General features: G+C 36.0%; 1 protein-coding gene across 7 annotated transcripts in view; it reads left to right on the top strand.

The window, feature by feature from the left end:
• The window catches only part of CUNH10orf11 (chromosome unknown C10orf11 homolog), a 747,072-nt gene that overhangs the window by 478,170 nt on the left and 251,438 nt on the right, over positions 1-17,464 (top strand). For all 7 annotated transcript variants that reach the window (XM_017746251.1, XM_017746252.1, XM_017746250.1 and 4 more), the window contains 2 exons: positions 8,548-8,687; positions 17,406-17,464. The exon at positions 17,406-17,464 is cut by the window's right edge and continues 56 nt beyond it. In XM_017746251.1, coding sequence (XP_017601740.1) covers positions 8,548-8,687; positions 17,406-17,464 — 199 coding nt within the window. The remainder of the gene's footprint in view (positions 1-8,547; positions 8,688-17,405) is intronic.

The following is a 17,464-nucleotide window of genomic DNA, read 5'->3' as shown; positions in this document are numbered from 1 at the left end:
AGGAGTTGCAGAAATACTTGTAAAACACCTAATGTATACAAACTGCCCAGAGAAGAAAAATTAACTGCTGTCCATCATTAACATCCTGAGCCCTAGGGAGCAACGATCTCTTGTAGGGAGGGTACATCAGTCTGCAGAAGCATGGAGACCTTCCAGATTCCTCTCCTCAATGTTAATGCTGTATTTGAAAAAGGTCTTATTTGAACTTGCATCACTTCTATAATGAATTATTTCTCTATAGAATTCTTTGAAAAATGTTAAGGAAAAAAAAATGTACATTTAATAGAATAATGAAACACAGGAAAGATTGTTGTGTTCATTATATGACAGTAGCACTATAGAAAGGACACAAGTGAGCAAAGAATACTGATCTGAAATAAAACTTCAGTAGGTGGAATATTGCCATGTATACATAAATATATACAGCGAGAGAGAGAGATGAAAATAAACAAAAAGCCAAACTGACCCCTTTGAAAATTGGAATAACATGTAAACTTTAAAACACATATGAGAGCTTTCCTGAGTATCTCTTAATATAACTGTACTCTTCTCTCCTTTTGTTCTGGCTTCATTTTGATCCATATCCTGTTTCAATAGTTCTGATAAGAGCTTTCTACTCCTTTTGCATGGTTCACTTACTGTGTGGCATTGTATGTGTAAAGAACATTTGGGCCCTCCTAACATAATGTCTGGATACTGTACAAATGTGAAAGCTTATCTCTAAATCAGGCAAAGACTTAGAAGAACCACCTGATATTTTTTTCTTCTGGTTGCAGATTTCAGTTGCAGTCAGCCACTACCAGTTTTTCTGCTTAAAGTGGAAGAAGCAAATTAAAATATTTCAATCAAAAAAATGGGTTACTGCTCAACTTTTCTGTAATGTATAATGTGTTTAAAATCTTTTAAAGTGCAGTCTATATAACTGAAACGCCTAAAGAATAGTCATCAACATTGTGCAGTGTTGGATTATGTATCTAACATGCTTTCTTTTCATGTGTTTAGTATGGTTATTTTTTAAAAAGTTGGATTTACTTTGGGAAACACATCATCTTAGTTTCTTTCCCACACATAGTGGACAGCAGAAAGCAGCACAGATCAGGATGGATGGGTGGTAGATGGGAAGTTGCTTTTGGAGGAGGACTTAGGACTGCAGTCACCTATGTTTGTAATGCCTCATTTCTCCTTTTAAGTATGTTCACTACATACTAAGAAACAGGCAGGAAATTTCTGAATAGATTTGTTTCTCTGTGGGTGTTACGGCAGTGTGAGGTTTCATGGCTTTTTACTGTGCTGATCTTGACCAGTATGGAACAATATACTATAGACATTTCAGTTTCCTTTACGTTTCAGTCTTTACAGTACTTGTCAAAACTACTCAAATGGGCAGTTTCAAAATTTGGCAAACTCTCAAAAGAGAGTTTGTCATCTATGTGTTATATATACACACACACCCCTGTATGCTGAAAATTAGAAGGTGTTCAGTGCCTCACTTCTAAACAGACAAGTCTGATAATTAACCAGACCTGTGATTCTTTGTAGTAAAAGCCCTATTTCTTAGTCCAGTAAACTGGTCATACATTTAACATACATTCATATACTTCTGAAGAACTGGTACTAAAATTTCTTGAGAAAAAGGTGTTGAATGTAGATGTAGAATGCAGAGAGGAGGGCCATGAGGATGGTGAAGAGCCTTGAGGGGAAGCCAAATGAGGAGCGGCTGAGGTCACTTGGTCTGTTCAGCCTGGAGGAGACTGAGGGGAGACCCCGTTGCAGTTACAGCTTCCTCGTGACGAGAAGAGGAGGGACAGGCACTGATCTCTGCTGGCAGGACCCAAGGAAATGGCCTGAAGCTGAGCCAGGGAGGTTTATGTTGGATACCAGGAAAGGTTCTTCACCCAGAGGGTGGTTGGGCACTGGAACAGCTCCCCAGGGAAGTGGTCACAGCACCAGCCTGGCAGAGTTCAAGCAGTGTTTGGACAATGCTCTCAGGCACATGGTGTGACTCTTGGGGATGTCCTGTGAAAGGCCGGGAGTTCAACTTGGTCATCTTGATGGGTCCCTTCCAGCTCAGCATATTCTGTGATTTTATGGTTGAATCTAGGTCTAGGTTTTGAATGGTTTAGGGGAAAACCAAAATATTTCATACCAGAGAGTGGGAAATCTAGAACTGGGCAGAATACCCATAATGGTATATGCATTTCTTATGGCAAGAGGAATTAGTAGTGTGATTCAGATCTAGGTGTTACATGTTCTTGAGTCTTTGAAAACAGCATGTATTGAATACCTCAGCTGAAGACTATACCAGTAAGTACTTCTGGTATAATTTGTCTTCACACAGGTCTCATAATGATCTCTAACAGTTACATATTTGCTTAACCCCCAAACTATAGACTAATTTTGTTTTGCCTCTGTGCTTGTTCCTATGTTGTCCTTAAGTGCCTGAAGACACAGAAGTCCCAGTCTGACCAGAATCTCATTAAGTGCTGAGGACTTGATGTTTAGATTGAGTGAATACATTAAAGACATAAATTGTCTCCTATTATGCATGGTTCCCCATTCCCTCTAAACAGACAACTGAACTGAAGTGGTACAGAACTCCTCCTGCACAGGCTTCTGACTTCTCCACACCACAGCTGTGGATTTAGAGAAATCTGCGTGGCTTGTTAGAGAACTGCTGTACCTAATGAGCCAAAAATCTTCTGAAAATCTAGAATAAGGTGTACCTGAAGTGAAAATTAAGTCATGTGAATGGCTAATACCAAACATCTGTGGAAGAGAGGAGTAGTCTACGGTCCAGGTGATTCCTTATGCTGTTCGATAGCAGTGCTTTTAGCAGTTCAACTGCAGATATCAGAACTTTTTAAAAAATTGTGAGCTGCTACTTTACTCTTGTCTTTGTGATGTTTGTGGTACCTTGTTACTTAATAACATTGAAACGCGGTCTTCAAATCTGCAGCCTTGGAACCATGGGGAGTCTAAAATGCCTCTAAAAGCACTGGCAACTCCAGGTTCATAGAGAAAACGAATGCTGCTCCAGTAGGCAGAATGGGATTCTTTTCCCATGTACTCAGTATGCAGGAAGCTCTCCATGAAATATATGGATTTAGTTAATTACCATCCACACTGCACCTTTTCTTTCTTGGGCAAAGTGGTTTCAAAGTCAGTGAACAAGGCCTTATCTCAAGGTCCTGTCTCTCTACCAGATAGAGTTCAAACTAGAATGTGGCATACAAATGACTATGTGTGACAACCTATTGCACACAGAGAAGAGGGAGATGTATACTTGCATATTGCAAGCTATTTCTGTGGTTATCCAACCTTGAAGACCTAGCACATTCTAATGCAAAAGCGTTCAGGTGGCAAAGATCTTTTCATACTGCATTCAGAGGAGAATTGGTAACTTCTGATTCAAGGCTATTTGTGTGTGGAACAGCTTGTGATTGCTACATCATGTTTGTGATAAATTTAATTGAAGGAAATGTTTCAGCTGGGAATAAATATAGGTATCTTGCTCATTTATGAGTCTGGTAGAAGTTGGTTTTTATTCAGCTGTTTTAATGTTAAGTTGATTGCAGCAATTGCATATCAGATGATTAGTTGGCAGAAAACTTTTGAATGAGAGTTTTGGGTTTTTCTATATGATGATCTGGAATTCTGCATGATATTCCTGATGTTCTCATGTACATATTTCAGAAATATTTTGAATGCGTGCTGATTGCTCTTTACTGTGTCTCTTTGCTTCCAAGAACTTCCAAAAGCTGTAGTCAATGAAGTTCATTAGCACAGGAAGTTCTCCTGTAACTCTTTTGGGGAAATGGAATGACTTTTTGAAAGATAGTGGTGGAGCAACTTGGAAAGCACTGAGAGAGAGAACAAGTGTGGTTACTTTTCTGTATTCAAGTGTGTGACTAGTAAAGAGAATTGCTAGCAGACAAAAAGTTTACAGAAAGAAATCCCAGATTCTCTTGCATGCATCAGACTATATGTTAAAAGTAATTGTATGGTGAGATAGGAAATGTTTAAGTATTTTTAGACAGAATAAATTGATTTAGTAACTGTTAGCCTAGATTGTGTTTCTGCATAGGTTTGACCTGCAGTTTTTTCTGAGGACAACCATAAATATGGTTATACCAAGAATGCTGGTAAGGAAGGAAGAAATGCTATGGTGTTTGGGGATGGCCAGCATTAGTGCTCAGTACTGAAAGCAGCTGACCATGATATTACTCTCTATAAAGGATTCATGCAGTGTCTGTGCCCTGGAAATATGCAGAAAAGACACAGCTAAAGAGACTCTTGGGAATACAGAAGTCTGGAATAGAGGAACTCATGAGACGTCATGCAGTAGTTTCTGTGTGAATCCACTTAACCTCTTAGAAGTATAACAGAATAGTTCTTTACTATACTGGCTGTCAGCATCAAAAAAAAAACCAAACCAAAAAAACCACAGCATCAAAATGACTGTCCCTGCTTGTGAGGCTCTCCTAAAATCAGTCAAAGTGAAGTGGCACTATCCACTCAGAGTTTACAACTTTGTCCTTGTGCAAATGGAATATTCCCTGGGAACTAGTCTTTGAATGGTTTGAAAGGGGATATAGTCCTGACCAGCCACTAGAATTTTAGTCCAGGCTACAGGATTTTCTACAAAATAAACAACCAAAAATGTTACAAGCTTGCACAGACAGTTAATTCTTAGCCAGAGAAAGGAGATAGATCCTTTGCTTTGGGCTTTGGCTTGTGCTCTCTGCCTTCTAGGGAACCGCAAAAAGAGTGGTATTGAGTATGAGAGAGAGAGTGAGAACAGACAAGTCAGAACATGCCTGTAGGATTTGTAGGATATTTTTGATTCCATGAAATGTGCAAAAAAATTATATTGCTCTGCAGCTAAACTGGACCCATCACAGTACTGAAATTTTCCAAATAAATCTATTGCTACTGTCTCTTTGTTCCTGGCAGCATTTGTCTTCCTCAACAGAAAATATGGTGACGAAGTTGTGTCTGCTTGTGAACAGTCTAAATATGCCTGTGTGGTATCCACCTTGTAACACTCTGAAGGGGCTTTAAGAAGTTCATCTCTGAGAGATACCCAGTTCTTTTGTTTCCCTGGTTTAAAACTAGAAATAGTGCAAGAAGTAAGTATAATCCTTTGATGAGGATGAAATTTTTAAAGTCTGTCCAGCATATTTCTGTTAATTGTTCATGAAGACCAGTTTACATTTTTGGAGGGACCCATTGTTGTATCATCCCTGAGAATATTATAGCTTATGAGCTGCAGAGCTGATGATTTAAAAATTTTAATTGTTACAGTTTTTCGTTTTGGTCAATGTCTGTTAGAAGGAGAGGCATTAGTAGATTGGTAATGACAGCACTTGACTTTGGAGATGGATTGCTACACTAAGTCTTTTTAATTATCACAACAGCAATACTTTAAACCATTTTTCAAATAGTAGACTACAGTGTAAGTGTTGGCATCCCTGTTACACCTTCACCTTGTGATCAGTGACACTGACTTTAGAAAGATCAGTCCAGGGCTATTTTTACAGAGCTCTAAATAAATAAATACATTTTTACTAGCGCTGTCCATGGATTTAATTGTGGGTTTTCTTTTTTGAAAAGAATGGAGCTGAAATTGGTCTTAGAAGTGGCACAGCAGGATTTTGCAGCTCTTTGGTTCTGATTGCACCAATATGGCACTCCTTAGACTGCAACAATAAACCATAAAAAGGAAGCTGGCAATAAAATTTCAGACTTGCTTTGATTTTCTCTCTCCATATTTTCCTAGCATTGTTTTAGAAAGACTTAATGCTTTTGGTGGCATCATATAGTTCCAGTATTGCGATTTAAATAAGTATTTGACATGCTAATTAACTAAACAGTACACTAGAAGTGCACCATGACATATGAGTCATCTCTGAGAAATACTTAATTTTAACAGGATATCATTTATTCTTTTTCCTACATGCTTTGTAAAAAATAACTGTGGTGTTAGGTGAATGGGCCTTCTTGGAAAATCAATCTATACCTTGCATTTTTTTTTTTTTAATAGGGATAAGAAAAGGGACTTAAAGTCCTAAAGAACAGAAAAATTATTTTATTTATGACACAACTATGGATTCTCTTGCGTGAGATACTTTTTAGGGGGTGTTTTTGCATCTAAAAATCTATGCTCAGGATTTAGATACAAGGTATTAGAATCTAGACATTAACTTCCAAATTTGGGAGGTTTAGATATATTAAATGCAGATTATCAACTTCTGTTATTTACCTAAAACTCTTGGTGAATATGGTGTCTCTCCCTTTTGCTTTCCATAGGATTTTGAGGCGTAGTCTTACACTTTCTGCATATCTAAGCTGACACTGCTCTTCATTACATTTCTAAATACATTTTGATATCTGCCTTGAAGGCTGCACGTTCAGATGGGAGTTAGAATACATGTCATGCTCCACATTGATCAAACTTTTGGGGAGAACAGCTTTTACACAGGAAATAGCTCTGCTGAATTGAGAAGCAAAAGTCCTGCATGTTTACTTCATAAAAATTTTGAATGACTTGTTATTTTTTTGTTGTTGGGGTGTTTTTTTTAATGGTTTTTTGTTGTTGTTGTTTTTTTTTCCCTTTTGATAGGAAATGACCAGATACAATCAAAGCCTTGCAATAGCTAACCTCCTGTGTGTGATTGCTGTTATGGCAATAACTGTCTTTTGTAATAATAAACTATTTCTCTCAGGGAGCCTTTTTGGGATTTAAGCAATCCTGGGAGAAATTAAGTGTTTCTCCTGGCTGAGGGAGGGTGCCAGGCTCAACTACTTCTCTAATAGTCTTTGGAAACTTTTAAAAAGCCTTTTCCACACTTGAACATGTGTGGAAAAACAGTTTGTGAGTTTCCCTTCACAGTCACATACTTCCTGAAAGAGCCATGAAAAAGTTTATGTGTGAGCTTAAGGTCCAGGTATGAAAATTAGCACCAAGTTTTGATTGGTAATTCATCCTAGTTAACAAATCATATGTCTCTACAAAAAGATAATTTTTCTTAGGGTTTTTTAGATTAATTACTGGATATAGCATTCCATAATGTGGCTTTGCCACATTAAAAGTTAGAATTAATTCACAGAATTAATTTCAAACCCTCATTTTCCCCACTCATGCGAATATTTAAGTATGACTCCTTAGATCTTATGGGACAGAACACTAACTATGAGTGTAGATACATTGGTTTTAGTAGAATTAGTAATTGTTGGCATGATCTTCTTGTGTGTTTGGAAATAAACTAAAATGTTAGGCTTACAAAAGGAAGACCACATTTTTAACAATAAAGCTGTTTTCTCCATTCTGTATTGCTTCTGTTGCCCTTAAGATATTGGGGTGAAGAAATAAAGTAAATTCCATCAGCTAAAAATAACAAAGATAACAGAAACACATAAATCAAGTATAAATAATAGCAACAAAAGTAAACTGAGGATTTAAAACAATGGTTTGTCTCTAACAGCAGGAGAGAATAAAAACAGAGCAATGAAACGTCCTTTAATGGTTTTGAATAATTATTACTCTTGTCTAAGTCAGTCAATTTTTAAATATTGGAAACTTTCCACATACACATGCATGATATATTTTTTGAGAATCACACCTATATCTTTGTATGTAAATTGAAGCAAATAAGAATGTATAGTTTAAGTTTTAGAGACTGTCACACTAGGCTGTAAAAAAATAATTATTTGATCAATTAACAGATTGAGGTGCAAATGGTTGAATACTGGTGTTAGGCTTAATCCTAAGATGTGATTTCCAGTATTGCAGTGGTTAAAGACAGTTTAACCTTTGTTTGCTTGTTTGTTTTATTGAGGTTTACAGTAAAGAAGGTGTGTCCTTCTTATTCATGTTCTGAGAAATATAGTTTAAAAACCTCATGAACATCAAAATATAAGGCTCTTTTAATGAAAAATTTTATGCTTTACAAGACTTCAAAGCTTCATATATAAAGTATTTGTAACACTGAAATCTTTAAGTTGCACTTATTAAAGCATTAATTGGCGTATACTAACTGAGTAGTTACAAATGTGTTGCTGTGACACTCAGAGTGTTTGTATGCTGGGTGGGTGTGAACCTGGGTTGTTGTGGTTTGACTTTTTTCTTTTGCCTTTTTTTTTTTTTTAACTCGTTTTCCAGTGGACTGAATATATTAGTGATGAATGTGCTGTGAAACTAACTGTTTATTTCCATGCTGGAAAAGTTTCATGGCTCCAGCAATTGCTAGCCATTTTACCACACAGCATCCATCATTTTGTCAAAGTTTTAATGTTTTGTACTGAACCACCTAGGAAAGAAAGGAGGAGAAAAGAATGACAAAACAGCCCAATTCTTTTATTCAATGCCAAAAAACTGACTGAAGTTTATCCCTGTTTGCCCTTGGAACAATTAATGTGACATTTTCCTGAATGCCATACTAAATTTGATTGTCAGTTATTGAAATGTATGTTTATATCAGCAGTGATGCAACGCTAAATGCTTTTTTCATTAATGTCATTGAATCCTTAACCCACTACCTTTGACACATAACAGAATTAGACAGCCTTTTGGACCATTTGGCTGAAGTTGTGCCCTCACTACAGTATCTCAGTTTGCTTGGAAACGTTGCTTGCCCAAATGAACTGGTCTGCAAAGAAAAGGATGAAGATGACTACCAGAGATACAGGTTAGTGTTTTCACTTGTAGATGGGATAAGGCATGAAATTTTTGTTCTACTACTGGAAAAATACTAAACTAAAATCAACCCCATCAAACACCTACTCTATTCTGAAAGCATTGTAACATTCTGCCATGAAACACCTGGCAATTTGAGTAGCCCCATTTCGGTGAGATCATGCTCAGGAACCCTATTTCAAGAAATACTTCAGTGCTGTCCAGCACATGTCTGAGTTGAGCAGGTGTGCACAGGATTTCCTGAATGTGAGTATTAGTATACCCCTACTCAAGGAATTTCCTTCTTTAAGGCCAAGATAAGGCAAGATTTGCATACACTAAGGTGACAGGTAATAAGAAAAAAGAAAAAAAAAAGAAATCACTCCACTGAGATAGCCAGTTGCCTTGTCTTCTGCTCATGTTTGATATGCTGCTAAGTTGCTTCTACTGTAGTTATCAAGGCACTATTAACACAGAAGAGATGACTCCTCCTATACTGTGCTGCTTTACTCAGGGCAGTTAGATTCTAATAAAAATACCCCGAACTATCTTTATGATGTAATTTTAATGAGCTAGGTTACACAAAAGGTCATCTGAAATTTATTATGGAGGCTTGATAGAATACTGTAAGTCCAACTGAAATGTTGCTAAAAGTTGCAATGATTATTTTAAAAAAATAGAAATACTTGTGACTGATGATGGTTGTGAGCATAGATCCAAAATTTTTGGAATGTCTGCTAAGTGACATAATTTTCAGAGCTGTAATCTCTGGACAAGTAAGACATTGATTATGAGGAAAAAAAAGACATTAGATGAATTTTCCTTGCTGCCATGTGATGCATTATTTCAGTCCTTGTGTGCTGGCACTTTTCACATTGGCTGCAAATGGCATTCAGAGGCAAGTCGGAGCCAAGCAGCTCTGGTCACCTTGCCTTGCAGAGCCTGAGCTTGGTTTTTATTAGTATCACCCACAGCATGTGGAGTTATATAACAAACTGATGTTATCTTCAGGTAATCCAAACTGTGCTGTAGGAGTTAGCATAAAACAATACAAAGTTGAGAAGACTAAAAGGAGGTTTATGGGGAAGTGGCTTGAATTTGATGCACTCAGAATTGCTGTAGGTTAAACAGCTGTCCCAGATGTGCATATCTACTTTTTAGTTTGTTTCAGATTTTTGAGAAGGATTTCTGTGTTGTCAGACATTCACCTTTTAATGATTCCACATTTGAATCCAGCTTAGCTTGTAGCATTTTGGTTTTCATGGAGTAGAGCAGCCTAAGTTTAATAAAATATTTTCCTATTGCTTTCACACTTTACTGGAAGCTATGCCTTCTATCCAGCTTACAAGACTATAATAGTGCTGTCTGTATGTAAATTTATGTGACATGTGCTCTAGAAAATTGCTTAAAAAATGAATGATATTTCTACAGTTTACTGTTTTTCACTTTAAGTATGTTTTCTGACAATATGTCTCCTATTAATCATTTAAGCAAAAGTGGTATGTTAAAGGAGCCATTCAGAGGCAAGAACCCATGGTTCATTTAGTGCTCTCTGAAAAAATTCCTTATTGATTGACATCCTCTGTGGTTATGTGATGTAATATTTATAATATGTCACAGAGCCATACATCAAAACAAGCATGTCCCTTGTTTCATTTCAATGCAAAAATGTTGATTTCAGAGAGGTCAAGGTAGTTTTAGGTCACATAGTGGCAAACCACTATGTCAAAGTGTGAAGGGATCCTATTTATATATCTGCTGGAAACTGCAGCATTGCTTCCATTTTCTTTCCTCTCAGTTTTTCAAAACCCTGGGTGTTTTTTTCCATATAAACTAGGTTAATTGAAGCACTTTTAAGAAAGAAGAATGGGCTTCTAATTAGTTGAATGATTTATGGTTCTGCTGCTATAATGAAAGCTTCCTGATCCTTTTCCGTTATTATTTGTTGCATTGTATGAAATGTATTTGCTAGACAGCATTAGATTCAAACCCAGAACCATGGATCAATCAATCGAGCTATCTGCCTATCTTTAGGGGAACATATATCGCTACATGATGGGACTGATTAAAATTACTCTTCTAATTGTACTCTGAGTAGCTAATTCAGAGTTTTGAATAACATTCTGGAGCATCTTGAACACAACTTTTGTCTTCCCGTTTCAGCATTTTTTAATGGTTTGAAATAACTTTTTTTCCTAAGGTTTTTTTTTTGAGAAATTTATCAGAAAGTGTCAAACGATTACATTTATGTGAACTTGAATTATGTAAAAACTTGAATTATGTAAACATTGTGCTTCACCATAACTTCAGCTGGCTTTGTTTTGTTCTGAGTGGGAACTTCTTTTTGTAAATTTTTGCAGTAACCATTGGAACCACAGCTTCATTTTTCATTGGCCTTTAATTTCAGTCCTACTGAGTTCAATTAGAGTTCAGGCTATTTAATTCCTCAACCAGAAAGAGAAAGGTGCTAGAAATCATAGCTTTACTTAATCTTCTCATTCCAACAAACAGAAAAGAGCGGTAAACCCCCCAAAATCTTAATGTTAAAAAATGTGGAAAATAATTTTTTAAAAAATTCAAGGTCTAGTGATTCACAGTGATCTTAGAGGTTAAAAGTAATATTACATATTTTAAAAATAATTAGGTTTTATAAAAAATAATTGGAAAATATAGAAAGCCATGCTTTTGTCAAGAAATGATGATCTGGTTCTTCAGGTGATCTATTGGTATACCATTTCTATAATTTCATTACTAGAGGTCTTTCCTACTCTTTCAGTAAAATAACATTTTATACTGAAACGTTGCTGTGATTTTTTTCTCAAAGTAGTTAATTTTTTGTCTAAAAACCATAGTAACATTTGAATGGGATTTTTTTTAGGGAAGAAGAAAAGCTTTTTTTTGCCATCCCTGCTGTTCCTTCTTACATTTCAAATGTGTAGGAGAACAAATTGACGAAAAAATTTCTGTGTTATTGGAATTTTTGCTTGGACAGAAAAAGAAAATGGGAAGTTCCCTTCTGTGATATTTTTATAAACAAACTTGTTTGGTGATTTTAAAAACATGGGTTTTTTCCATCATTGTAAAATGGCTTTTAGTTTCTTACTATTAAAAAAAATTATTTTTAAGTTCTTTTTATCTTATTTTTTAAGCTTTCTGTATTTGGGCGTTAATATTTTGTAAAGTGATGAGGGCAAGCAGAATATCTAATATGTAATGGTGATAGGAAAATTTAAAAGCTTTTGGCTCCACTAGGAAGCAAGAAACGCAGAAAAATAGCTTGCAAAACAGTGTCCTCTAAAATAACCCAGTCTACAATCTCTGCTTTGAAGATTGCGTGAAAACAAAGGTCACGACCCAGAGATCAAAGTAACAGAAGTCAACACAGTAATTGCTGGTTGCTTCTGTTGTACTCACAGTTGGTCAGTCCTGTGGGTGTATTGTTTGCAGTGAAAACTTCAAACGTGGTGTTACTGAACTGTGAAAAATCATCTGGGTCACAATGTATTACAAAGCATTTGTGAATGCTGCAGGTGACCTCACCTATTTTCATTAAAGCGATACATTGTGAAGAATTCATGCCATGTGTGAAGTTTTCTGTGCTTGTGCATTCTTCGTTGCTCCTTATTGACATTTCCTGGAATGATGCATTCATTAAATGCTGTTGACATGGAAACAAGGGCAAGTGGAAACAAATGCCTGAGTTTATTTTAATTTAGCTTAAAAGTACATGTACTAGATATGCTATCTTTGGCTGGGGGAGCAAATGATGATAACCTTATGAAGGCCTCTTAAGATATAACAGCAAGAAAGGAAGTGCATGTATTTGGTATGGATTAACTTTTCAAGCTAAATCAGCTATTCCCATCCCACAGTTCTGATTGTGAGAAATGATGGGTCTTAGAGCATTTTTAGTGTTCTTGCAGTTTTCTTTTGTTTTATTGTAGTTTTGTTTTATTTATTTATTTTTAAATTGCTACAGAATTTGCTTATTTATTTTAATAGTCTTGTTATTGAATTGGAATGATAATATAAATATATATATTCAAGAAGCAGTAGGAGACTAGAAGTTCTCACTCAATAATGAAAATAATGCTAATATACATGAGTACCAATGAACTTGCTGTTGAGGCTCTCTTTTAGCCAGAGGGATTGAAGTCTGTGGTACTTCTGTATAAGTTCTTTTAGTACTTAATTAGATGATTAAGGTATTCCCTTACATATGTATAATCTATGAATCTGTGCTACTTCAGTATTTGAGTGAAGCCTTGTCATTTCACTAATACCTGGAAGGAAAAGCCTGTACTTGAAAGACATCAAAGGCCATGCAAGGTCCATCTGAGACTAGCTACTGTAAGGGTTCATGAGCAAGAACAATTGCGATGTTTTTGTTCACCCAAATAAATTGGAGTTTCAATAAATTGAAATTTGTCTGGACTAACACAGTAACTCAAGGCAGAACTATAATTATTGTTACACATATAGAGAAAAATTTTTTTTAATTCATAGGGTTGTTTTCTATATTGAAGAAGAGCAGAGGGTGTTAAAATATTAGGAGGTGGTGTGGATTTCTGTGTGACTTGCAAGCCCCTCAAAATTACGGGGTCATCACCAAGCAGTACCAAGGCAGCTCAGAGTCTTACGTGGTTTTCTAACATACTTCATGCCAACATCCTGCCGTCTCTTCTGGAAGATGCTGGTTCAAGTTTATGACCTGTCTTCCTGATCTGTGTATTTAACAAATGTTTTTGTTGCAGAGGAAATTCTGTAGCCAGCTATATGCTGTTTGATGGGGGTAGAAGGGTAAATTTTTTAGGGGTGCAGAAGAAACAATCATAGAAGGTAATCTAGTTCACTGTCATAAACATGTTTGTTCAATTCTTCTGATTTTTTTTTTTTCTTTCCCCATTTAAATGCTGATGTAACTTAGCCAGCTTCAGGTTATTTATTTTTTCTAGTTTACAGTAATGTAACTGGAAGCATAATCAGCCCTTCAAAGTTTGAAATAGGCATGTTATTTTTATGTTCTATTATTGTTAAGGAAAGGAAATAAAATAACACAGAAAATAGAAAAATGAAAGTAAACACTTTCAGAAACAAAGAGCATGTTGTAGGTATGATACAGGTAGAGCTGGATACTTCTGCATTCTTGTGGGCAAATATTTCTCAGTTTTTCACAGCAGATAATTTTTTTGTTTTAAACTTAAATATTGATGCATATAGTGCAGTTTTATATTCCAGTTATTGTTAATAACAGTGCAAATGAGAATACTATACAGAATCTAGTTTTTACAATAGTCTTTCATTAAATGTTCAGTGAAAGAGTTTGCAAATGTCCCTCTTTTCCGATATCCTGGCAGGTCTGTATAAAAAGTCTTAAAATGATGCTTATTCCATGCAGCACATACAAAATTGGTAAATGAATTGTTAATCTTTATTGTCATTTTTACTTAACTAAAATGGAAATAACATGAAATTTCATATTCTCTGGTCTTTTTCCTTATCTGAGTGTTCCTGTCCTGAATACCTGTTATGAGCTTACTTTCATGGGACTCTTGGTGCTGAGAGTCAAGGTAGAGGAGATGATTCTGAACAAAAGAAGGTGCAACTTTACTTAAATAAATAATTTCTTTAATCCATTTTGAATTAGAAAATCAGTTTACAGGCAATGATAAGTGGATCTGTAAGCACCTTCCTGGTGTGTCTAATTTTTACTTTTCTGTCTTTGAATCTCACCTTTATCTTCATCACTGAAGATAATAACCTTTTTTCACACCACAACAAAGATGTTAAAACCCAGTAACAGGAGTCTCAGAACACATGGAGCAGTGCTAAGTGGGGGACCCTGCCCCCCCAACTTCTAACCTAAATAAACCTTTCTAAAGTAAATGTAGAATCTAGATGGATCTTTCTTCATTAAACAGCATTCTTTTAACTAGTGATTTTACAAGTCTAAACCAGGTGGAATGTGTCATTCAATTTATGGGTCCCAGTACCTGCCATAAAGTATTTTATGATGGCTGTGTTCTGTGTTATTAGTAGCTGTCTTTTTCTGCAGCCATTGGTGTTTGATAATACTCTTAAAACACCCAAAATTACTTACCTGCAAGCAACATTCCGTAGTCCCTGTTGACAGTTTGAATAAGTTTAGTGCCCTTTTGTTGTGCTTTACCTTCAAAACAAACTGATTGAACCATCAATAGCTCCTGAAAGCTGACAGAGGCATGTCATCTGGTGTAACCCTCTGATAGTAGGTTATCTGTGGGAGTTAACCTCCCTGCATTGTTAACTGAAATGTTTTATGTACTATGCAACTTTAGGATACTGCTGTGATAACCTTAGTAACTAAGTCATACATCACAGTAAAGAGATTTTGTGCAACAAATAACCCTGGATTAAATTTACAAGGGTTGAATTGATATTGTAGAGTGTTCATTCCCTGGCTTTGGTAATCCTTTCCTGTATTTTTTATGGCAAACTTGTGTTACATTTAGATTGAAGCTGTATCCTCATATTTCTAGCTAAAATATATCCAGGAAGCTTGCTGTTTTTCTTCAGCCATTTAATAAAAATGTATTGTATTATTTTCAAATAATATCGATACTTTTTAGCCCACATTTAGTAAAAAGAATACGAGTAAATGAGATTGTATTTTAAATCACCTTTTAAAATAATTAATCACAGATATACCTTCCTTCTACCAGTGGAATAACCTTTATGGTACTTACATTTTAGTATTTGTTCTGCTTTAAGGTCTGCAAGTTTGAAAAAGAGAACCAACCCCAGACCTGTAACTTGTGGAGCAGTTTGCTGTTTAATTTGAGTGGGTAGGGTTTTTCAGTTTTGTTTCTGGAATTGACAAGTACTAGTGCTAATTCTGGTTTTTGAAATGCAGTCAGGATGGCTTAAAAATACAAAAATACATTTGTATCAAGGAATGCTATTATAATTTTAAGCTCTTTTGAAATGATTGAGAGACTGACATTAGGGCTGTGATCCAAAGTCAGCATAGATGACAGTGCTGTCTTATTCTGTTGTCATTTTTGTTGCAGCCTGCTTTTCAATGGCATATTTCATTCCATCATTAAACATTTGCTGATTTTCTAATACCGATGTTTTCTTCACCTGAATATTCATCTTTTCTCACCCTACACTTAGTGGGTGTCTTTACTCATTTTTAGCTTCACTCTTCTTCATTCTTGACATATTGTTTCCTTCTGTACATGTCTTCATTTGAAAGAATCTGTTGTCATCAGAGCTTTTCTGCCAGTAATGCAAGATGGATAGCTTCTCCTCCAGTGAAAGATAAGGGCCAGCAAAATGCCAGGGAGGACTGGAAGGGCAGCCAGGAAAGCTGGAATGAGTCTGAGAATGTGTCTGTCTCGTAGGTCTGTATAGCTGTTGTTTAAAAAAATGATCTTAGGAGATGTTCTGTTTTGTGAAGTGACTCTCTTTCTTCAACTAATTGAGAGCCATAGATTGAGGATTCAAGTTGAAATTGTCTGAGCATTTCAGAACTGAGTATTTTCAGTTCAGTTATTAACAATTTATGAAGGTGTTGCTTCAGAGGAGTGGTGCACTTGACAGAAAGGTTTATTTGCACCATTGAATTTTGCTTGGTTTTAGAAGGGGGAGCATTACAGTCTTTTTCACGTGTTTATCTGGTTTTGAAAACAGTATCATAAGATAAACTTTTACCTTTTAAACCAGTTTTGTGTGTTGTTCTTTTTCAAAACATTATGCAGAGTTTGCTACTTCTTTGATTTTTTTCCTCTCAGTGCCAGAAGGGATCGGTGTGGGGAGGAGCTCTCTGACTGGCTGGGGGGGTTAGGCAAAGAAGCTAGGCTGGGGAACGTTATCGTCACCTTTCTACCCCCTGCCAGGAACAGTCTGATATTGCCCTCACTTTGCAGTGTCTGCTTCACATTTGGTTGACTAAATGCAAATGATGTGTACTTGAGGTGATTAGATATTTGGATTTGCTGTGGTTGTGCCTTCCTTTGGTTTTGATCTGCTATGTTCTCTCCCTCCACAAGTGAGGAGCCAGTAGTATTTTTCTGAGGCTAGAAAGCTGCTGTCCTTTGAGTAAAAATGCTAAATAGTATGTAATACTGATGAATCCTCACAAAAACTTGGAATTGTTAAAATATATTTCCCATAAATAGTCTCTCCCTGTGTGCTTCTGCACTTAATCCTGAACTATGTATGCCATAAAGACACCTTGTCTCTCTGGCAGGGTCAAATTGGGATTCTCCTTCCAAATGCTGATCACTGTGTTTTTAGGAAAATAAAAAATCTGAAGAAGTGTTGGCAAATGCTAAGAATTCTTGCAGACAAGTTAGCTGACAGTTTCCTATATCTCAGGTTGGTTTTCTCCTGCAGTGTGGATTGGAATCTTTGGTATCGCTCAAAGCTCCTTTTCCCAAACAGGTAGCGCAAAACAATTTCCAAATTACTCTGTTTCTTGATGTGCTTTATACCTCACTAATATACAAAGAGAATATACATGTTATTGTATTAAATGGTTTTGGGCAATTTACAACAAGCTTCATTTGAGAGAATAAAGTTAAGTATTCTAACTTTGTACATAAGCTACATCGCATGGAAAAGGTGAATAGAGAGAGGAAGCAAAGGCTGTTGTTATTTATGGCTGTTATTTATTTAGTCATTTAGTCTGTGTGTATGTCTTTGTTCATTACTGGATTTTAACTGTGTGCATTTTGCTATCTGTCAGATATTTTGTCCTGCACAAATTGACAAACCTGAAATTTCTCGATACTCGGAAAGTAACCA

This window comes from Corvus brachyrhynchos, unplaced genomic scaffold (assembly GCF_000691975.1).
Source record: "Corvus brachyrhynchos isolate BGI_N302 unplaced genomic scaffold, ASM69197v1 scaffold279, whole genome shotgun sequence".
Taxonomy (NCBI): domain Eukaryota; kingdom Metazoa; phylum Chordata; class Aves; order Passeriformes; family Corvidae; genus Corvus; species Corvus brachyrhynchos.
The sequence above is the reverse complement of the archived record's forward strand: the minus strand, read 5'-3'. Positions and strand labels throughout refer to the sequence as shown.